General features: G+C 43.6%; 1 protein-coding gene across 6 annotated transcripts in view; it reads right to left on the bottom strand.

Annotated features, from left to right (window-relative positions):
* The window catches only part of TNNT3 (troponin T3, fast skeletal type), a 55,870-nt gene that overhangs the window by 10,568 nt on the left and 21,253 nt on the right, over positions 1-24,049 (bottom strand). For 4 of the 6 annotated variants that reach the window (XM_043516742.1, XM_043516747.1, XM_043516746.1 and 1 more), the window contains 7 exons: positions 23,239-23,250; positions 11,394-11,412; positions 10,247-10,292; positions 8,574-8,690; positions 7,097-7,174; positions 6,662-6,775; positions 6,122-6,231 (listed from right to left, as the gene is read on the bottom strand). In XM_043516742.1, coding sequence (XP_043372677.1) covers positions 6,122-6,231; positions 6,662-6,775; positions 7,097-7,174; positions 8,574-8,690; positions 10,247-10,292; positions 11,394-11,412; positions 23,239-23,250 — 496 coding nt within the window. The remainder of the gene's footprint in view (positions 1-6,121; positions 6,232-6,661; positions 6,776-7,096; positions 7,175-8,573; positions 8,691-10,246; positions 10,293-11,393; positions 11,413-23,238; positions 23,251-24,049) is intronic. The other 2 variants (XM_043516744.1, XM_043516745.1) reach the window with 1 other exon arrangement.

Raw genomic sequence — 24,049 nt, 5'->3', positions numbered from 1 at the left:
TAGCCATGACAGTATCGGGGATACTGTTCCTGACGGCTTGTAGTCCATCTTTGTGTGGAATGTTGGTGTAGAGGGCTTCTACATCCATAGTGGCTAGGATGGTGTTTTTAGGAAGATCACCAATGGACTGTAGTTTCCTCAGGAAATCGGTGGTGTCTCGAAGATAGCTGGGAGTGCTGGTAACGAAGGGCCTGAGGAGGGAGTCTACATAGCCAGACAATCCTGCTGTCAGGGTGCCAATGCCTGAGATGATGGGGCGTCCAGGATTTCCAGGTTTATGGATCTTGGGTAGCAGATAGAATACCCCAGGTCGGGGATCCAGGGGTGTGTCTGTGCGGATTTGTTCTTGTGCTTTTTCAGGGAGTTTCTTGAGCAAATGCTGTAGTTTCTTTTGGTAACTCTCAGTGGGATCAGAGGGTCATGGCTTGTAGAAAGTGGTGTTGGAGAGCTGCCTAGTAGCCTCTTGTTCATACTCCGACCTATTCATGATGACGACAGCACCTCCTTTGTCAGCCTTTTTGATTATGATGTCAGAGTTGTTTCTGAGGCTGTGGATGGCACTGTGTTCTGCATGGCTGAGGTTATGGGGTAAGCGATGCTGCTTTTCCACAATTTCAGCTCGTGCACGTCGGCGGAAGCAGTCTATGTAGAAATCCAGGCTGCTGTTTCGACCTTCAGGAGGAGTCCACCCAGAATCCTTCTTTTTGTAGTGTTGGCAGGAAGGTCTCTGTGGGTTAATATGTTGGTCAGAGGTGTGTTGGAAATATTCCTTGAGTCTGAGACGTCGAAAATAGGATTCTAGGTCACCACAGAACTGTATCATGTTCGTGGGGGTGGAGGGGCAAAAGGAGAGGCCCCGAGATAGGACAGATTCTTCCGCTGGGCTAAGAGTATAGTTGGATAGATTAACAATATTGCTGGGTGGGTTACGGGAACCATTGTTGTGGCCCCTTGTGGCATATAGTAGTTTAGATAGCTTAGTGTCCTTTTTCTTTTGTAGAGAATCAAAGTTGTTTTGTAAATGGCTTGTCTAGTTTTTGTAAAGTCCAGCCACGAGGAAGTTTGTGTGGAAGGTTGGTTCTTTATGAGAGTATGCAGTTTTGAGAGCTCATTCTTAATCTTTCCCTGTTTGCTGTAGAGGATGTTGATCAGGTGGTTCCGCAGTTTCCTTGAGAGTGTGTGGCACAAGCTGTCAGCATAGTCTGTGTGGTATGTAGATTGTAATGGATTTTTTACCTTCAGTCCTTTCGGTATGATGTCCATCTGTTTGCATTTGGAGAGGAAGACTGGGAATGGATGAGTCATTACACAAAGTAAAACTATTTCCCCATGGTATTTCTCCCCCCCACCCCACCCCCCACTGTTCCTCTGATATTCTTTGACAGGTTTCAGAGTAGCAGCCGTGTTAGTCTGTATTCGCAAAAAGAAAAGGAGTACTTGTGGCACCTTAGAGACTAACAAATTTATTAGAGCATAAGCTTTCGTGAGCTACAGCTCACTTCATCGGATGCATTTCCGATGAAGTGAGCTGTAGCTCACGAAAGCTTATGCTCTAATAAATTTGTTAGTCTCTAAGGTGCCACAAGTACTCCTTTTCTTTCTGATATTCTTGTTAACTGCTGGGGGCACCATGAAAGGTTTTCCTCCTTCCCCCCTCTGCTGTTGGTGATGGCTTATCTTAAGTGATCACTCTCCTTACAGTGTGTATGATAAACCCATTGTTTCATGCTCTCTGTGTGTGTGTATATAAATCTCTCCTCTGTTTTTTCCACCAAATGCATCCGATGAAGTGAGCTGTAGCTCACGAAAGCTTATGCTCTAATAAATTTGTTAGTCTCTAAGTTGCCACAAGTACTCCTTTTCTTTTTACTGTAAGGAGAGTGATCACTTAAGATAAGCCATCACCCACAGCAGGGGGGGAAAGGAGGAAAACCTTCCATGGTGACAAGCAAGGTAGGCTAATTTCAGCAGTTAACAAGAATATCAGAGGAACAGTGGGGGGTGGGGTGGGGGGGAGAAATACCATGGGGAAATAGTTTTACTTTGTGTAATGACTCATCCATTCCCAGTCTCTATTCAAGCCTAAATTAATTGTATCCAGTTTGCAAATTAATTCCAGCAACCACACACCACACAACAGAACCACTAACCCAGGAACCTATCCTTGCAACAAAGCCCGTTGCCAACTCTGTCCACATATCTATTCAGGGGATACCATCATAGGGCCTAATCACATCAGCCACACTATCAGAGGCTCGTTCACCTGCGCATCTACCAATGTGATATATGCCATCATGTGCCAGCAATGCCCCTCTGCCATGTACATTGGCCAAACTGGACGTCTCTACGTAAAAGAATGAATGGACACAAATCAGACGTCAAGAATTATAACATTCAAAAAACCAGTTGGAGAACACTTCAATCTCTCTGGTCACTCGATCACAGACCTAAGAGTGGCTATACTTCAACAAAAAAGCTTCAAAAACAGACTCCAAGGAGAGACTGCTGAATTGGAATTAATTTGCAAACTGGATACAATTAACTAGGCTTGAATAGAGACTGGGAATGGATGAGTCATTACACAAAGTAAAACTATTTCCCCATGGTATTTCTCCCCCCCACCCCACCCCCCCACTGTTCCCTGATATTCTTGTTAACTGCTGAAATTAGCCTACCTTGCTTGTCACCATGGAAGGTTTTCCTCCTTTCCCCCCCCTGCTGTGGGTGATGGCTTATCTTAAGTGATCACTCTCCTTACAGTGTGTATGATAAACCCATTGTTTCATGTTCTCTGGGTGTGTGTATATAAATCTCTCCTCTGTTTTTCCACCAATGCATCCGATGAAGTGAGCTGTAGCTCACGAAAGCTTATGCTCTAATAAATTTGTTAGTCTCTAAGGTGCCACAAGTACTCCTTTTCTGTTTGCGAATACAGACTAACACGGCTGCTACTCTGAAACCTGTCATTATGCAAGGCACTGAATTTAGCCGTATAGAGTGGAAATCTGTCAACTTCATGAAAAAACTCGCACAGATACAGACAGACATCATCTTCCTCTCCAAATGCAAACAGATGGACATCATACCGAAAGGACTGAAGGTAAAAAATCCATTACAATCTACATACCACACAGACTATGCTGACAGCTTGTGCCACACACTCTCAAGGAAACTGCGGAACCACCTGATTAACATCCTCTACAGCAAACAGGGAAAGATTAAGAATGAGCTCTCAAAACTGGATACTCTCATAAAGAACCAACCTTCCATGCAAACTTCCTCGTGGCTGGACTTTACAAAAACTAGACAAGCCATTTACAAAATACACTTTGATTCTCTACAAAAGAAAAAGGACACTAAGCTATCTAAACTACTATATGCCACAAGGGGCCACAACAATGGTTCCCGTAACCCACCCAGCAATATTGTTAATCTATCCAACTATACTCTTAGCCCAGCGGAAGAATCTGTCCTATCTCGGGGCCTCTCCTTTTGCCCCTCCACCGCCACGAACATGATACAGTTCTGTGGTGACCTAGAATCCTATTTTCGACGTCTCAGACTCAAGGAATATTTCCAACACACCTCTGACCAACATATTAACCACAGAGACCTTCCTGCCAACACTACAAAAAGAAGGATTCTGGGTGGACTCCTCCTGAAGGTCGAAACAGCAGCCTGGATTTCTACATAGACTGCTTCCGCCGACGTGCACGAGCTGAAATTGTGGAAAAGCAGCATCGCTTACCCCATAACCTCAGCCATGCAGAACACAGTGCCATCCACAGCCTCAGAAACAACTCTGACATCATAATCAAAAAGGCTGACAAAGGAGGTGCTGTCGTCATCATGAATAGGTCGGAGTATGAACAAGAGGCTACTAGGCAGCTCTCCAACACCACTTTCTACAAGCCATGACCCTCTGATCCCACTGAGAGTTACCAAAAGAAACTACAGCATTTGCTCAAGAAACTCCCTGAAAAAGCACAAGAACAAATCCAGACAGACACACCCCTGGATCCCCGACCTGGGGTATTCTATCTGCTACCCAAGATCCATAAACCTGGAAATCCTGGACGCCCCATCATCTCAGGCATTGGCACCCTGACAGCAGGATTGTCTGGCTATGTAGACTCCCTCCTCAGGCCCTTCGTTACCAGCACTCCCAGCTATCTTCGAGACACCACCGATTTCCTGAGGAAACTACAGTCCATTGGTGATCTTCCTAAAAACACCATCCTAGCCACTATGGATGTAGAAGCCCTCTACACCAACATTCCACACAAAGATGGACTACAAGCCGTCAGGAACAGTATCCCCGATACTGTCATGGCTAACCTGGTGGCAGAACTTTGTGACTTTGTCCTGACCCATAACTATTTCACATTTGGTGACAATGTATACCTTCAAATCAGCGGCACTGCGATGGGTACCCGCATGGCCCCACAGTATGCCAACATTTTTATGGCTGACTTAGAACAACGCTTCCTCAGCTCTCGTCCCCTAATGCCCCTACTCTACTTGCGCTACATTGATGACATCTTCATCATCTGGACCCATGGAAAAGAAGCTCTTGAGGAATTCCACCATGATTTCAACAATTTCCATCCCACCATCAACCTCAGCCTGGACCAGTCCACACAAGAGATCCACTTCCTGGACACTACGGTGCTAATAAGCGATGGTCACATAAACACCACCCTATATCGGAAACCTACTGACCGCTATTCCTACCTACATGCCTCTAGCTTTCATCCAGATCATACCACTCGTTCCATTGTCTACAGCCAAGCACTACGATATAACCGCATTTGCTCCAACCCCTCAGACAGAGACAAACACCTACAAGATCTCTATCATGCATTCCTACAACTACAATACCCACCTGCTGAAGTGAAGAAACAGATTGACAGAGCCAGAAGAGTACCCAGAAGTCACCTACTACAGGACAGGCCCAACAAAGAAAACAACAGAACGCCACTAGCCATCACCTTCAGCCCCCAACTAAAACCCCTCCAACGCATCATCAAGGATCTACAACCTATCCTGAAGGACGAGCCATCGCTCTCTCAGATCTTGGGAGATAGACCAGTCCTTGCTTACAGACAGCCCCCCAATCTGAAGCAAATACTCACCAGCAACCACACACCACACAACAGAACCACTAACCCAGGAACCTATCCTTGCAACAAAGCCCGTTGCCAACTCTGTCCACATATCTATTCAGGGGATACCATCATAGGGCCTAATCACATCAGCCACACTATCAGAGGCTCGTTCACCTGCGCATCTACCAATGTGATATATGCCATCATGTGCCAGCAATGCCCCTCTGCCATGTACATTGGCCAAACTGGACAGTCTCTACGTAAAAGAATGAATGGACACAAATCAGACGTCAAGAATTATAACATTCAAAAACCAGTTGGAGAACACTTCAATCTCTCTGGTCACTCGATCACAGACCTAAGAGTGGCTATACTTCAACAAAAAAGCTTCAAAAACAGACTCCAACGAGAGACTGCTGAATTGGAATTAATTTGCAAACTGGATACAATTAACTTAGGCTTGAATAGAGACTGGGAATGGATGAGTCATTACACAAAGTAAAACTATTTCCCCATGGTATTTCTCCCCCCCCACCCCACCCCCCACTGTTCCTCTGATATTCTTGTTAACTGCTGAAATTAGCCTACCTTGCTTGTCACCATGGAAGGTTTTCCTCCTTTCCCCCCCCTGCTGTGGGTGATGGCTTATCTTAAGTGATCACTCTCCTTACAGTGTGTATGATAAACCCATTGTTTCATGTTCTCTGTGTGTGTGTATATAAATCTCTCCTCTGTTTTTTCCACCAAATGCATCCGATGAAGTGAGCTGTAGCTCACGAAAGCTTATGCTCTAATAAATTTGTTAGTCTCTAAGGTGCCACAAGTACTCCTTTTCTTTTTGCGAATACAGACTAACACGGCTGCTACTCTGAAACGTATCAGGAAGTTCCTTCAGTGTGGTAGGCCCCAGACCACTAGAAGAAATCTCTCTGTGTCCTCATTCAGAGCTGTCAGTCTTGACCTCCCTGAGAAATCATCTAATCTACCTGCAGGAAATGAAGATGGCATGTTACCTCAGCTTGTCTTCATTCAGGTGGTCAATATTTAGTGTTTTGCGCCTCTCTGCCAGGATCTTCTTCTTCATTTCCCTAGCAGTCTGCTTCTTTCCTCTCTTCTGATCAGCCTGTAGGAAACATATGCCCAGAATATCAGTGGATGCTGCCCTGCACAAATTCAGGATGAAGTACAGGGATATTGTGGAAAAGGGCTAAGGAACCATGGACACATACTCGAGCATTTCCAGGCAGATGCACTGGGGTCATTCTGGAGTCATTAGCACATTCTCAACAACACTTACTCCACAGGAGCTGAGACACTCCTAAAAGTTATGCAATGGCCTTGAAACTTCAGGGAATCCCAAGCAGTTATAGAAGTTGTCATGAAAATCTAAGGGATTCCTAGCAACTGCTGGAACAAACTTAAAGAATTCCAAAGGATTGGTAGAGAATTTGGGAGACTCAATGGAGACAGAGAGGTATGCGAGTGGTGATAAAAAAAACTCAGAGAGATGTGTTTATTGCCTCCCTATTTCATCCATTGATCAATGCCTTTACCTTTGTCAAATAGCTGCTGTATGTGGCACCCATGGAGGTCAGAGCCTTCTTTTTCTTCAGGTCATCCTCAGCTCTTCTCTTAGCATCTTCTTCCTCTCTTCTTACTTTCTCCTCCTGCAGAATGCACCATAGAAAAACAAGTTACTGAAAGGACTTTGGCTGGGGGAGCCAACACCTACTCCACTAGCAGCAGGAGTCACTGCAGTGAATGATGTAGGAATGTATGCGTCTGAGAAGTTATAGCTGCTTCCTTCCCAGGCTCTGCCCAGTTAGCCTCACTGTAATGAGGAGACTAGCAGTATCTTCTCTGGTGTTCCTGAGGCAGGCAGGACCTAAAGCTTCTCTCCATCTCCTTTCACATTTCCCGAACAAGGTCTGAGCCCAGGTTCTTTCTTGTTGTTTGTCAAGAGGAAAACAGAAAGCAGAGGCACATACCGCAAGCCTGACCTGACGCTCCTTCTCATTCTCAGCCCGGATTCTTTGTTGTTCTGCCCTTTCGGCTCTGCGTTTCTCCTGCCCGAAACAAAGGAAGAGGCACAAAGTCATCAGTATGTGGCTTTATTTGTCTCCAAAGCTTTATAAAGGATTTTAGTTTCCATATTAGGCAATGGAATATTTTAGTTTCCCATTACTTTACCAAAACATGCAGGATGAGGCACATAGCCAGCTGAAGGGCCCAGGTGAATTCCATGACTGTAAAACACCTGGGAGGCTGAGAACAGGGATGGGTTACAATGAGTATGGTCACCTCTGTGGAACAGGCTTCCCTCAAGTGAGAATTGAGCAAGTAGAATAGACTGTCCATCTACAGAGGGGACCCAAGGCTAGCAGATGGTTTCTACACCTGTTTTCAAAATGGTTATGCCCTCATCCACCCAGGGGTGAAAGGAGGTGGGTATGGGCCAGTACAGTGTACCAGTCAGAAGTGGCTGCCGGTACCGGCTCGTACGCAGCCAACATTAAAGTGCTGCCCCTTGTGTCCCCCCCCTCCCCGCACACACACCCCCACCGCTTTGGCGGCCCTGCTAGTAGGGATCCTACCAGCAGGGCCGCCAATGGTAGAGGCGGGGAAGGGGCAGCTGTCTCAGGGCCCGGTGATTTAAAAGGGCCCAGAGCTCCGAGCCAGCACTACTGCGGCACCGGCCAGAGCCCCAGGCACTTTTAAATCGCTGGGCCCCGGGACAGCTGCCCCTTCCCCCCCACACCATTAAATCGCCGCTGGAGCCTTTAACAACCCTTGCTATCCTAGTTATGGGCTTCACACACAGCTCTGTTAATGCACCTTTGTTCTAACCTGCAACACCCCTTGATGTTCTAGTTCTGAGTCCCACCCCACACCTCTGCAATTTTACCTCATCCTTGACCTGCCTAAGCCCTGCTGCTCCAGTCTTAAGTCCACCTTATCACTTTACCCAATTCACCTCAGGCCTGGTCTGCAGCAACCTCCTCCTGGATATGTCAGAGCAGAAATGGCCTGTGGTCCCGAGCTGTGCTTAACTGTATATGGTATTTTGTAGTATAAACAAACATACCCCTGAGGAAGGACGAGAAGACCCAAGACTTATTTTCATTTGGGATCTAACCCAGGTTTGCATTTAGCTCTTCAGAGCTGAGAGGCTAGTGCACTGACCCAAGCCTCATTAAGGCTACCACTGCAAGGTGTCCTTGATTTCCACCTTGGCACATTCCACTCTACAACAGCCAAAAATGCACCATCATTATCTTGATCACATTGGGAACAAGATGCAGTCACCTTGAAGGACTATCTTCCCCTGTTCTCCTGTTTCCACTTGTTGGACAGAAGAAGCAATTTGGTCTGTAAGGTTTCAGTTCAGTTCTGAGTCTCTGAGGTAATTACACACATTATCCTCCTGAAGCAGACATCACTGGGAATCGCACCATAGAGACTTACAATTCTTTCCTTCAGGGCAAGCAGTTCCTCCTCTTCCTTCTTCCTGCCCTCGAAGTGATTGTCAATCAAGGCTTGCAGTTCAATCAGGTCTTTGTTCTGCCTCTTCTTTTGGATGTCCTGAAGGAGCAGTAAGGCGTTATTACAATAACAATCTAACACTGGTGCAGCTCCTTCCATCTGAGGATCTCAGCCCCCTGTACAAAGGTGGCTAAATACTAACAGCCTCATTTTACAGATAGGGAAATTGAAACACAAGGGGCATCATCTGAAGACCAATGAAGTCAATGGGAGCCTTTCTATTGACTTGGGTGCTGAATCAGGGCCAGAGACATTTAGTGACTTGCCCAAATTAATAGCCAGTGGTAAAACAAGGGACAGAGTCCTGGTTTCCCAGCTCCCACTTCCTCGTTTCAGTGGATCATCCTATTTCACCTACTCTTACATTTTACATTTCTCTGTACGCTCCTCATTTTACCTGATATTCCTACACCAGTCAAAATTAATAGAAGCTTCATTTACTTGTGGACAAGGTGAACACTACAGTGATCCTAAATGAGCATACAACTTATCCTGATGTAATCATGTACCACTCATCACAAGGGCTTTTTCTTTTCCTGTTGACTTACTAGAAACATATTTGGGTCCATGCTTGTTTGGTTATTTGGTGGTGCCATTCTGAGCACTATTTCTCAGAGACAGATTTGATACAACCTGCTTCAATGATCCCTCAGGGATAGCTCAGTGGTTTGAGCATTGGCCGACTAACCCCAGGGTTGTGAGTTCAATCCTTGAGGGGGCCATTTAGGGATCTGGGGCAAAAATTGGGGATTGGTCCTGCTTTGAGCAGGGGGTTGGACTAGATGACTTCCTGAGGTCCCTTCCAACCCTGATATTCTATTCTATGTGTGTGGATTCATTACAGGCACATGCACAGCTGGGAAAGCCTCCTCCAAGGGACTTGTTTCTTTAAATCTCTTTTCTGCTTATTGGTGCATTGTTATGGGGTTTGGGTTTTTTTGTTTGTTTAGTTTAAATCTATTGTGTGGCCTATTAAAGGAGAAGTGGTTTTTTACCCCCAAAAGCTTATGCCCAAATAAATCTGTTAGTCTTTAAGGTGCCACCAGACTCCTCGTTGTTTTTGTGGATACAGGCTAACACGGCTACCCCTCTGATAAAGGACATAACCATTTCCCATGCACTATATGCAGTTTCTTGATACCATGAAAGCCATTTCCTGGCCACTGAAACTCCAAAGTTAATCTTATTTCATCATTCTTGAGTCAGGGGAGCTGCCTGGAACACTAAGCAAAAAGACAGGGCTAGGAAGTGATTGAAAGGGCAGTTGGATTGTCCTTGAGAAACTGAGGAATAATTAACTGACCAAGATAAAGATCACAATAAAGGTCTGCAAGGAAGAAGATCTAAAGGCTTTATAAGCAGTTACTAATTCCATTTCCACCCTTCAGATTTTTCTTTCCAAGACAAATTAAGCTATAAATACAGCTACACAACTAAAGCAATGTGTAAGCAGGTTTTTCAGATATGGACCCCAGCTTAATCTTTCACTGAAAATAGACTCCTTTTGCCCTTGGCTACATGGCAGTGACATTTTCACAAAGGCTAGTAGTGATGCAGGTGTGTGTACGTGATGGACATGTGTCAGGAATACTTACATCAAAGTCTACTTTCTCACCCTCTGGTATTTTAGGAGCAGTCAGTCTGTAGGGGATGAAAAATAGAAGGAACTGAACCTCAAAGAGCCAAGAGATTAACTCATTCACCAAATGGAGCCATGCTGAGGGAGAAATGTTGATGAGGAGGTACAACTGAAGTTATGGCTTGATTGAAAACGATGCTGGAAGCAGTGTTAAGGGACAATCTGCACTGTCCCCCACAGGAGGAGGGGAAGAGTGACCCAATAGATGGAGGGAGCTGACCCATCCCAAATGTTTATGGGGTCATCCCATTTTGCACAAAAAGATGCAATATGGGACAACTCACATGTAAAGTTCCATGAGGCTGCTAACACAAAGAGAACGCTGCATGATCCATCCTGGGATGCTGGCTTGGTGGAGAATCAGGGCACTGATCCACTAGAGCCAGAAGATCCCTGGGGAATCCTGGTCAAGCCTTGTGGAGTCCAGGACAAACCAACTGTGTTGCCTGCCAGCAACGCTGGAAGTATGAGTAACTCCCATGACATGCTGCCATTGGCTGCCCTGTTCCCCACATCCAGCTGCTGCAACTCATGCCCCCTTTCATGGTTTGAAGAACAATGGAAAGGATTTAATGTTGAACCCCTCAGCATTCATTGTCTGTGGCAAACTGCCATCCCCTGTCAGACATTCTCTTTTACCCACACACATTGTTGCAAAGGGGGCCACAGAGCAGGCAGAGAAAGGTGGGCAGAGTATACTGCACACTTACCTTTCCCCTCTTGGTACCCCCTCTTCCCGTTTGTGTGCTACCCAGGAGAAATGAGCAGATAACATGAGCTCAGCTTCACCCAACATGAGGTGCTACGGGGGAGTAGGAGTACTTGGCTGGGGAGACCTGATGTCTGTGCCAGTCCTTGCTGTAATAAAGATGTATGAGTGGTCTGGGACTGGTCTCTATTTCCTGGCCTGTAGCTAGTCTTACAGTAGCTTCTGACAGAGGGAGGCAGTCTAGGGAACAGTCCAGAAATGCTGGGTGTTGCATGAATGGTGGGAGGAGAGGGTTGTGCATAGGTAGTGGGAGACATTTCTCTGGTAGGAGGTCTATGGTTGGTCACCACATTTATGCCAGTATTTTTAAAAACAAACATTAATGCACACTTACTTTGGCCTGGGCTTTTCCTCTGAGTTTGGAAACACGGACAGAAAACAGGAAGAGAGGGGAGAAAAGAGGGAGAACAGTTAGAATGAAAAAAACAACAACACCAGCTGCTGTTTGTTAAAGCTGGGAAACTGAAGGGAAATCCAGGTTTAGGAGGAACACTCCTGAGTAACTGGTTATGCCTCATATATATCCAAAAGAGACCCTTCCCTTTGGTGTGAGTGAAGAGCAGGCTAATTTGACCTCAGATCAGAACTCTACAGAAAAGGAAAGGAAACAAGAGATTGTTTAAAAGTCCTAACGTAGCATCTGGAAGTTAATGGTTTCATTTATGAGATGAGTGCTAGTTCTTACCCCCTGGAGACCAAAGCTATAGGGAGGATGAAAGAGCTGGAGGGTAAAAAAAAGAATATTCCCCCTACTAGTGTCAGTTTCTCATCTCTTTTATACTGGTGGATATTCTCAGCAACTCCACTAAAGTCAATGGAGATATTTTGGGTTTACACTGGTGTAAAGGAGAACTAAACTTGGCTACAGATCTACTAAAATGTTGCATACATGGCCCAGAAGGGGAACAGCTTTATGGTAAATCACCTCCAGTCGCATTCACTCCCAGACATCCCCACATGGCATCTGTGTTTCCCAAAGTCTCCATGTTCTCTCTTTCTCTCCTTCATACACAGCAGTGCCCCTCAAACCCAACCTAGAAAGATTATCCTGCCTAAGGGGGCTTATTCTGCATAAGGGGGCACTGGTGGATATTCTAAGCAAAATTCCCATGAATGTTAATGACAGTGACACTTGTGTCTCCAGGAGAGGACAGACCCCCTCAGTATGCAATGTAAACTATCTCCAAGATAGTCAATCCTGGGCTTTTCATAATGAGACACATTTACTGCATCAAACAGCCATTTACTGTTTTGGTGATGTGCTGTTTTGTATACACTTTGAGCCTGATTCTCCTCTCTCTAATGCTGGGTTTATATCAGTGTAATGCCAGCAAATTCAATGGAGTTACTCCCATAAGTGGAGGAGTATTAAGCCCATACATTCTATCCCAATGTTGTCTCTTATGGACCCAGGTTGACTTTCATAGCCATATGCCGAGTTTGAACTTTTAGGAATTCATCTGAATTCTGCCATACAATGCTCTTGTATTGTTTGCTTGGTGGGGTGGATTAGAAATAAAAAGCTCACAGCCTATTGTGGACAGAGCCAACTTTGAGGAGCTCAGCTTCATTCAGGAATTGGTCCAAGCACCCAGTTATCCAGAAACAATACGTTTTCCCTGTAATTATTTTAAGTCAGATAATTATATTTTGATGCATTTCAAAGGATGACCTTTTTTTAAATGGAGCACTTGTACTCTGGGAGTCTCACTCCTGGCCACCTTCACCACCATGGTGTGTTCAAGCAGGCCATTGCCAGTCATACTATTGCCATATTTACAAGTCCCAGTCCGCTCTTATTTCTGGGGAGAAAGGCAGCAGTGCTAGCAGCCAGTTCTGCCTTCCATGAGGCTCTTCACTCACTCACCCACCTATCCTCCCAGGGCTGCCTTCCTCTGTATTTAGCTGCTGCTAGCTGGTGGGATTGCTTCACCCTCTAATTAGCCCTTCAGCATGGCTCCATTTGTTAATTGATCCTCTAGTTAGGTCCCAATTAACCTATATTGGTGGGGATTTGAGTGACAGGTTACTATCAGCATGTTTTCCCCAGGAATTTAAATTAGAGGGGGTGTTGAATGTACAGGGGAGGTGTTGGTGTTGGAAAACGACTAAATTGGCAACACAGGCCCCGTCATCCTCCCGTTTTTGCAAGTGTGGGAGCATGGGGGCGAGTGGGACAAGGGAGAATAAAACAAAAGTCAATGTCCTGTCGATCATAAGGCCAAAAAAATCCCCTCTAAAATCAGTGGTGAAAAATCCTTGCAGGAAATATCAGCTATTTGGCTAATGGGGGGGAGCTGATTAAGGGATTCAAGGTGAGAGGCATAACCAGGGCTGTGACTACACTTAGAGCTAGGGACATGACTCCAGCTTGCATATACACACTTGCATTAGCCCTCGCTGAGCTAGCTGGCTCACAATAGCAATATAGCTGAGGTAGCCTAGGCAGCAGCAAGTGGCGGCACGGGCTAGCCGTGCTGAGTACGTGCTCGCAGGGGTTCTGGCGGGTTTGTACTCGGCACAGCTAGCCCATGCTGCCACTCACCTCGGCTTGTGCTACGCGACTATTTCTAGGGCGCTAGGATGAGTATGTCTAAGTGAGCTGGGAATCACAGCCCTAGCCCCATGGGCAGACATACCCTAAGGGCCACAGAAGAGTGAGTGTCAGGTGGTAATAGTTCCTTTCTCTCAATCTCTGGCTGTCTTATCTGTTTAGATCTGTAAATCCTCTGAGACAAGGACGGCTGCTTACAGGGTGTTTGAACTGTTGCTTGCAGGGTGTACCTAGCACAACGAGGCCCTGATTGCAGTTGTGGGTTTCTAGATGCTATAATGGTGCAAATAAATAATAATAATAAAATAATCAAGTGTCAAATGATCAGGGTTTTACTGTACTCTCATAAGAATATAAATAAAAATAAGTCACAGATCATCCCCGATAAAAGCAAAATTAGCTTATTTCTCCAGGTAGGATTTTTGTTGTTCATCTTCTTTTGTTTAGATTTGTCCAATAGACAGCAAGCTTTTCGTATGATTTTTTTGTTGTTGTTGTTATTTATTTGCGGGGGGAAATTGCTTCAACCAGTTTGACCTGGACATTATTCAGAGACACGCAGGATTCCCTTCGCCTATGAAATTCCAAGGAAATAACCAAACCATTCCAGTTTAACAAGGAAGTTGTAAGTTAGTGGCATTTGTGACATAAGAGAGAGAAAAAGATCTGGGGAAAGACTGATTGTTTTGTGCTTGTTTGTTATTCTTGGTTGACCCATCTGTCATTGACTGGGTGAATCCAACCACATCAGTTGCTGCTAAATTGTTGCTTTCTGAATAATTCAATGAACAAATGATTACCAAAAAAAAAAAAAAAGTTAGTTTGCTGTTGCCAAAATAAAGTATTGTAGATGTGACATCTAAATGCACCACCAGGAAACTAGAAAAGGGTGAGACTACAAAAAAGGTCAGCTTTCGTCCAAAAATCATCCTGCAGTTTTAGTGCATGGCCCAGCACAGAACGTACTGTATGCACTAAAACCGGCCACCGGGCTGGGATTTATTTTTAAGACGCTCTCTCTTTCAGGGCTATCAGTCAAGGAACTGGGCCAAAATTTGTTAACACTCAGGAGTTGTCATAGCAAATTCCTATTCTTTGATGCACATGGTGGATTCTGACTCTCATATTCTGCGCATTCTGCCCATGAACCATGGGTCTGTGAGAAAACCTTCACAATCACCCTGCCAAAAGAAGCCAGTTCTGCAAAGAACCACTGAAAATCCAGGTTCACTGATGCTGCAATAATACATATATTCCAGAAGTTGCTGGTATTCACAGTGGAATAGCACAGGAACTCCATATGTATCATTAAGGCATCCTCCATTGTTTTTGTTACATCTATAACATATTCTCACTGTGCTTTCCCTTTTCCGAGAATCCAACTTCACTACACCTCAACTGCATTAGATTTCTCTAGCCACTTCCCTTCCTCTCATCTTCCAGAAACAACACTTCTAACCAACATCAAGAGCTTGCAAAGCAATATATTATTTAAAAAGAGAGAGAGAATTCACATCCTGAAGTGAAAACTGATGTAAAGGGCCCAGAAAAGTTCTCAAAGTGTTTTTCCTAAAATAAGAAAAAAGCTGAAAAAGGTGAGCAAGAAAATAAATTTTAAAAAAAGTGAGTTGATTTCAATTAACGTTAGAAGAACCTCAGACTCTCACTTTAGAACCTGCTGTCCCTTAGTACTCTAGAGCTCCTGGGATCCAGAAAGCGACAAAACAACATCAAGAAATGAGGGCTTCCTTTAAGACCGTATGCAAAGCCCATTGGTCCTTTGTATTCATTGATGATCACAAAGAACTCATATGGGGCAGGGGGCAAAGTTGTTTGAAAAATATATCTTTTAAAAAAAATCTTTCATTGAGGGAGGAATTTCCAAACAAAGATTAGAGATAATAAGGTAATAATATATCACCTCGCTCTTATGTAGTGCTGCTCATCGGTAGACCTCGTAATATTGTAATCATAAAAATGAACAATAATAGTTATTAAGTCAGCAATAATTGGAGTTTACCAACTCTGTAAAAGCAGTTTCTCTGTTACATAGTTGTTAATCTGCTTATTTGCGGTGCCAAAACTCCCTTACACCCCAATCCTGCAAACGCTTAAGCATGCGCACAGCTTTTCTCTTGTAAATTGCTCTCATTGAAGCCAATTAAACACCTCACAGAAGTGAAGTTAGATATATGTTTAAGGCCCTAATCAACCAAAGCACTTAAGCATGTGCTTAACTTAGTCCCATAAACTTCAATACTTGAAGTTAAGTATGTGCTTAAGTGCTTTGCTGGACTAGGATTTAAATATTTGAAGCATCATGGCCTGGTTTTTTTGCATCCATGCAGATGGATCTTAGCACCCATAAACAGCACCATTGAATACAATGGGCTTCACCTGTGGTGGGAGTACAGAGCCTCTGGCACAGATCAGCTTTCAAGTTAGGGCACATGTGCTGTATATTTGGAAGGCATAATTTCAAGTTTTACGTATCATGAATATTTGCTTATAACTCTTAAAATCCTCCGTCAGTTACTCATCCATTTTAATAGGAATTATTTTGTTTTATTCTGAGTCAGTTCCAATTTAGATCAAAGACATATCCCGATTCAGTAAAGCACTTAAGCATGTGCCTAACTTTTAGCATATGCCTAAGTACTTCCCTATTCATCAAAGCATTTAAGTGTTTGCTTAATTTTAAACATGTCAATAGAACTTAAGCACATTCTTACAGGCCTTTCTGAACTGGGGCCTCGCTGAAAATATCACATTATTCAAGGTTCTAGTTCACACCTAGAATACGGGGCAGGGTTCTAGAGCTGAACATTCTAGAGTACAAGGTTCTCCCAGTGCTAATTTCCCTGGTGATGGAATGCACGAATAAACACCTCAGAAACAGCAGAGTCCCCTGAGAGAGCCTGGATATGCACAGTGAATGAATGTTTGCAGCAGTGATATTTTGGCCCAGTTCCTGAGTTTAAATCAAGTGAGGATTAGAAGCAGATGGAGAACAAAAGGGTAGGGTTAGAAAAATATTTTTGTTGTCTCAGAACACCACCAAACTACCATCGTAGCATTCTCCTTCATCTCCAGCTGCAGATTGAAAAACAAAAGCAAAAGAAAGAAAGTATACTAGTCAATCCACAGTTGATGCTGTTCTTCTGTAAATACCCCACTTACTCTTTCCCTTTCCCTCTCCACTACTCCTGGAATCTTGAACTTTCTGGATAACAAAGAAGAAAGAAACGAAAGGAGAGAAGAGGGTCTCCAATGACTCAAGTGCATGAAAAGAAATTACCCAGAGGAATCATGGGACACAGTACCTTTGCCCAACAGAGCTACTGAAACCCAAAGTGACTTGTAATTATTATACTGCAAGTCACAAGACCATTGACAGCTATTGTCTGTAACACACATAAGTTTATTAATATAGTCATTGTTATTATTAAAATAATCACTGCAGTTACTGTATAAAGTATGTTAGCAATTGTTTATCCTGACTAGTTTATAGCTGATAACTAGGCCCCTACCAAATTCACGGTCCATTTTGGTCAATTTCATGGTCATAAGATTTAAAAAATAAATCTCATTATTTCAGTTATTTAAATCTGAAATTTCATGGTGTTGTAATTGTAGAGATCCTGACCCAAAAAGGAGTTGTGGGGGGGTCACATGGTTATTGTAGGGGGTGTTGCAGTACTGCTACCCTTACTTCTGCACTGCTGTTGGTGGCGGCGCTACCTTTAGAGCTGGGAAGCTGGAGACCAGCGGCTGCTGGCCGGGAGCCCAGCTCTGAAGGCAGAGCCACCGCCAGCAGCAACACAGAAGTAAGGATGGCCTGGTATGGTCTTGCCACCCTTACTTCTGCAAAGCTGCTGGCAGGGTGCTGCCGTCAGAGGTGGGTGCCAGGCCAACAGCCGCCTCTCTCTGGCCACCCAGCTCTGAAGGCAGCATAGAAGTAAGGATGAAAAACCACAACCCCCCCTAAAATAACCTTATGACTCCCCTGCAACTCCCTTTTTTGTGTCAGGATCCCCAATTTAAGAAATGCTGGTCTCCCTCCATGAAATCTGTATAGTATACGGTAAAAGTACATAAAAGGCCAGACTTCACGGAGGGAGACCAGATATCATGGCCGTGACACATTTTTCATGGCTGTGGTAGGGACCTACTGATAACAAATTGTTAAAGGATCAACCTGCTCATTTGAATTATATTGAACGTCTGGGGTTTTTTTGTTGTTTTTTTGTTTTTTTTTAACAGAACTGAATGGAGCTCTGTAAAATATAGCTTTGATACAGAAACAAAACTAATTCCTCAACTGGTGTAAATCAGTGCAACTCCATTGACTTCAATGAAGCCTTGATGATTTACACCAGCTGCGGATCTCCCCTAAAATGTGTACTCCCAAAGCTTTGATGGAGGATAGCAAGGCTCAAGCAGCTGTCAAAAAAATTCCCTCCTATTCATCTCAGAGAATTCATAGAATATCAGGGACCTCAGGAGGTCATCTAGTCCAACCCCCTACTCAAAGCAGGACCAATCCCCAAATTTTGCCCCAGATCCCTAAATGGTCCCCTCAAGGATTGAACTCACAACCCTTGGTTTAGCAATTCCAGTGAGTTGTTGTGCTGGGCAAACAGCTGTCAACATCAGCTTTTTCAGTATTTATCTGAAGTATCACACCTCTAGGCCCACTAGCCTCATCCTAAAACAAACCCATTAACAGATTTTACAACTGTCTAACAAGTGCAACCTTTCCTGCATCCCCAAAGAACTTTCTATGTGGCCCTTAGGAAGGCTGAAGCTTTGCTCTCCAGTCATGCTAAAGCCAGAGTAAAGCAACAAACTCAGATTCAGCCAGGAATACCATAGCAGAAGACAGGAGACATCGACTCAGACTGAATAGATCTGACCAATATGACAGCACCATGAAGCAGCAATGCTGAGACTTGGTAGCATCCCATAAAGCCCATCAGTTCCCAGATTCAAGGACAAGAAAGAAAGACAGACTTACCTTCTTCATACTCAGCCTCTTGCTCTTCTTCTTCAGGGGCCTCTTCTTAAAGGGCAACACACACACATACAAAAGAAAAGCAAGTGCAAGAAAGCACAAGGAACATTAGAGATGTACAGGAGGAGCTTGGGATGGGAGAAGTCAAATTAGCTCGATTGTAAGGCAATAAAGTCAAGATGAAACAGAGGATAATGTCATCTAGTGATGGCACTTGTTCCCCTTGGTTACTCTTCTGGGGCCAGATTATGCCTCAACGGGGCTACTCCAGATTTACTCCGGTGTAATCAAAAGCAATATTTGGCCAATGAGAAAGTGACTTTTCCTCTCTGCTCCTCTGCCTGTCAGATGAAGAAGTTGTGGCAAACTGCATACTATCAATTTTACCACCCTGCATGTTCAATTTGTAGTGCACATCCCCAGTTACCCAGTAAGTGCAAATATTGGCATTGGCCAAAATTTACAAAAATAGGAAACTAAAGGTAGGCTCCTAAATCCAAATTTAGACACCAAAGGGTGAGATTTTTAAAAGAGCCTTAAAAGCACAAGTTCTGTTGTCTATCTCTTGAACACTTAGTTCAGGTGAGAACATATGCCCATAATTCTGGATAGCAAGTAAGAGATGGAGTATAGAATTTAGAAGGAAGACTTGGTGAAAACTAGAAGCATATGATTTATTTGAGAAATTGTGTCTGATTGTGTGTGTAAGCAGAGTCTGAATGAGCTCTCCCCTGACATCTAGTGGTGAGCTGTGGAAAAGGATTTTAGGAGTTGATCTCGTTTGCATGGGCACAGCCACCCTACCTATGTACTCGGCATGATGGCATTACTTGCCCAAATGATCACTTGTGGCTGGTGCTGGATCCCCAGTCTCCTTGTTATTGGAGCAGGAGTAATAAAGGGTTGTTATCCTTGTTGTGTGAATCGAGGGCAGCAGAACTGTACCTGGCATACCCCAGTGGAGGGACTCACCCTCAACTGAACAGAACTCGCTAGGCAGGGGACATGGGTTCCAAAGCCCAATGAGTTGAGAGAGGGTGGGTACAGGTACTTGTATCTGGTGGTGAGGATTATATTTAAGGGTCCTAGACACCATTTGACCCTTCCTCTCTCCACGTATAATAAAAGAGCTAATTTAGACTCAACAGAGTTTTGTTACATGTTGCAGAGCTGAAATCACTGATATCTAGGTCTAAGTATTAGACCTAATTTGGGACAGTGTCTCTGGTGCAAGAGACTGCCCAGTGTGCACCAGCAGTGAGGCCCTGCCCCCCCCCCCACCGCCACTAACAGCTGAGATCACTGAGAGCTGAAATCACTGACAGCTGTGTTAAGTGGTGGGCCCTGAAGACATCTTGGTGAATGACCAGCCGAGCGGCTGGTGGAGAGGCATAGCCAGCAAGGCAGCTGGTGGAGAGGGCCAGAGAAGAGCCTTGCAGAGAGGCGTGGCAAGTGGCTGGCTTGGCAGTGTGCCCAAGCAGCAGAGTGTATAAGGTGCCTCTTTAACCACCACCCCTTCCACCCAGGATGGGAGGTGAACTCTGCAAATGAACCTCTGGACTCTGGGGCTGCACTGACCAAGGACAGCAACTGTGAGTGGGGTGCAGAGAAGGGACGGGCACATTAAAGGGACTTTTGGATTGCTGGACTTAAGAACCTGAGGAAAAAAGGACACTGCCTAACTTACTTGGGGGTGGGTCTTTTGCTCAGGATTTATGTTTATGAACCTAGTTGCAGTATTTTCCCAAATTAATGCTGAGTTACTCCCCTCCTTTTATTAAAAGGTTTTGCTACACTCAGACTCTATGCTTGCGAGAGGGGAAGTATTGCCTCTTAGAGGTGCCCAGGGGATAGTGTGTAATTGTCCCAGGTCACTGGGTGGGAGCTTGAGCCTGTTTTGCATTGTATTCTTGGAAAGGAATCCCTAGATATTGAATCCGATCTTTGTTGATGCCAACTCTGACTGGCAGAAGGATTACATGTATTTACAAATTTGCTGCAAGGAGCTTTCCATTTTCTAAATTGTTTGTAGAATAATTCCAGAATTTTTATCTTAAGTATTCATAATTCAGACTGAGAGTATTAATACTGGATACTGGAAATTCATATCGTGTCGATTAGTTTTGATAGGCCATAATATTATTTCTGTTCCTTCTTAGAATCAGGTTTCTAGTGCTAACCCTCACATTTGTGAATTCAAAATTTGCTTTCCACAAACATACCCTCATATGCAATTTTATTTTAAGCAAATTATTAAGCGAATGGGGGTTTTTTGTTTGTTTTGTTTTTGTTTTTTTGCATTTTTCTTCCACTTCCAACGAAAATCTAAAAAACATCCAGATTTTACGTTGCTTGGAATCCATCAGGGTATGACTGACAGATATAATCAAAATCATCTGTGCTTGCCAGATTCTCAACCGAATTTCATGGGATCATATTCATTAGCATACAGAATTTCAACCTCCTATAAATTACAAGAAGAGAACAACTTGAAGTATCATAAAAGGTGTCAAGGAAAGAGTTTAAGGGAGAACCATCTCCCAAGCAACTGGAATTCAGTGAAGACCCAGAAGGTTCTACCCTGCTGTGGGATAGTCTCATTTCAGTGAGAAGAAAACTAGTAATCCCATACGTGGAGATTTGAACAAAGACAAGAAAAGCACATGACTCCATATTCTAGATGTTGCCTCCTCAGAATCTCTCTCAACCATGCAATATGAGCTTTGTTTAGCCTAATTTACAAAGAAAGGAGAACACCAGACTCAACAGACAACAGCATTTTGCCATGCGCTTTTTACATAGAAGATTGTTTTCCTATTGTTAGTTGAAACTATTTCCAAACCAATTCTGCATCTCTCTCCAGTTAATCCCCAATTTGAAAAAAAACCCTAACAGAATGACGTGGGTGTTGAATTACTGACATTTTCTTTAATGTCACCTTCCAGACCCGCAATCTTTGCAGTTCCATACTGAGCATTATAGATTAGGTATATTAGGTACTGAAATCATGAATTTGGACGATAACAAATAACCTAACATATTTTGTGAAATTGGGTGGCTTTATTCTTTACAGTATGTTTTTCACTTTGGCAGAATTCTGTGGAGTCACTTTTCTTATCCACTCATCTAGACATCCTTCCATCCATCTAAATCTTCATCCATTATTTCTTCTCTTTCTGTGACTACAATCCCTCTCAACCATGTGTGAGGACGCTCTCCAAAAAACACTATAGAATTATAGATGGACAAGATGGATCAACCTGTACTTTGAATTACAATTTTGGCAAATACCACCGTATAATCTGAAGGATCATCAACAAGCTTTGCAGCAAAATAAGTAGTTCTGAGAGCAAAATTTTAATCTCCTTCTCTCTCTCTCAAAGATCACAAAAGCATCCACAGGTCTTTCAAGCATTTTCCAACATCACTGCAGGGACTGCCCAATATGCTAATTTTTTCATTCTAGAACTCAGAACACTCCCGATAATTTGATCTAGAACCCAAAGCTCCTTCAGTAGCTCTAGCTAAAATCAAAAGCCTAAATTTTCAAGTGTCTATGGATTATCAGTGCTGCAATTTTTGGATGCCCAACATGAGACACCTTAGAGGGGACTGATTTTCAGAAAATGCTGAGCATCCACTCTCTGAAAATCAGGCCATTTTGAGCAGCCAAAACTTGAGGCCACACTTGAAAATTTAGGCCAGAAGTTTCAGTTCAGAACCTGTAACACTTTTCATATTGCTTGAAACCACAACTCTTGGCAAACACAACCCTTTTCTCAACATTCATCCAAAACTCTTCATAAAAGAGGTAATTTCCCCTCCCACATCCCTTTCTTGGTCCTCATCTTGTGCAACCTTAACCTTTTTGAATACTGTTTTCCCAGCAATGGAATGGCTTGTCTTCGCTACCAGGGTAAGTTGACCTAAGTTACACTACTCCAGCTATGTGAATAAAGTAGCTGGAGTCTACATAACTTAAGTCGACTTACCCCAGTGTCTTCACTGCGCTGGGTCTACAGAAGATGCTCTCCAGTCGACTTCCCTTACTCTTCTCGGACAGCTGGAGTACGGGGGTCGACTGGAGAGCACTCTGCCGTTGATTTAGCGGGTCTTCACTAGACCCACTAACTCGATCCCTGCTGCATCAATTGGGGCAGCATTGATCTCCCTGTAGTGGAAACCAGCCCAAAGAGAAAGGGAGTGAGATTCTTTAAGTGGGTCACATACCTTCTTCGTGAACTTCTGTAAGCGTCATGGAGCAAGCAGTGATGAAACAGAGAAAAAGAGGAACACAGAATACATATGTAAACCACTTTGAGCCTGAGAAAGACATCAAGGAATGAATGAAGGAAAATAAGAATATTGATGCAATAAAGTGAGAACACTTGAAACAAAGGTGTTGGAAGAGGCTGCGGGAATTAAAGATGCGGTAAGTTAAAGTAGCAGGCAAGCATGGAGATTAAAGGAGAAAATCCGCTGTAAGTGATCATTTGTGGTTATATTTGTTCTTATGTTCTTTCTCTTCTACCAACCCAGGATTCCTGGTCACACACATACACACACGCACTTTGGAACTACGAAGAGGAATTCAGAAGTCGTGTCACATACCTGGCTCATGAACTTCATCAGGTGAGAAGTGTCATGGAACAAGATGCAACAAGAACAAGAGAATGAGAACAAGAAACATGTTATTAGAAGCATCTTAAGCTCTTTCAAGCCAGAGGAGGTGAGGGGAGAGTGTTTAGGAAGTAGATCATAGGTAAATAAAATTAATAACATTTAAAAGGCAAATAAATTGACAGGGTTGTGAAAGGATTTTGTCAGGTGAAATAGACATGCAGCTTCATGGTAAGAAATATAAAGCTTGCAAAACCTATAGAGAGGAACTGAACACCATGATTTATAAAGGTTTCTCCTATTTTTAAAGCTACACATGAGCATAGGACTTAAAGTGATCTCAAAGAAATACTGGGTCTCTCATTTTCCAAGAGTGGGATTTCATTCATTTGCATTATAACATTATAGGGCTTGAAAACCTGGTTACATATAATGGTCCATCACTAATAATCAACTAACAGCACAAATCTCTCTCTAGTTTTTCCTGGATCTACAACTTAGGCCACTTTATGCCTTGAATACAGTTTTGGAAGGGCATCTGTACGTGTTCTTGTTGCTATACACATCTATTTCTAGTTTTGATTTATAAACATGTTATTTCATAAGGGGAAAACCTTGCTCACAGGTCTGTGTGGTGAATTTCAGCCTAGCTAGGATATGAATTTCAGTACTCTACTTTCCAAGTATGCAAAAGGGTTGACCCTATACATCTGAGATCAAGATTTTGACCTTTAAATGTGGTTCTCTTGCAAGCATTCCAGACAATATGGCTAATTATACATAACTGTAATGCAAAGATCCA

Source organism: Dermochelys coriacea, chromosome 6 (genome assembly GCF_009764565.3).
Source record: "Dermochelys coriacea isolate rDerCor1 chromosome 6, rDerCor1.pri.v4, whole genome shotgun sequence".
NCBI lineage: Eukaryota > Metazoa > Chordata > Testudines > Dermochelyidae > Dermochelys > Dermochelys coriacea.
The sequence above is the reverse complement of the archived record's forward strand: the minus strand, read 5'-3'. Positions and strand labels throughout refer to the sequence as shown.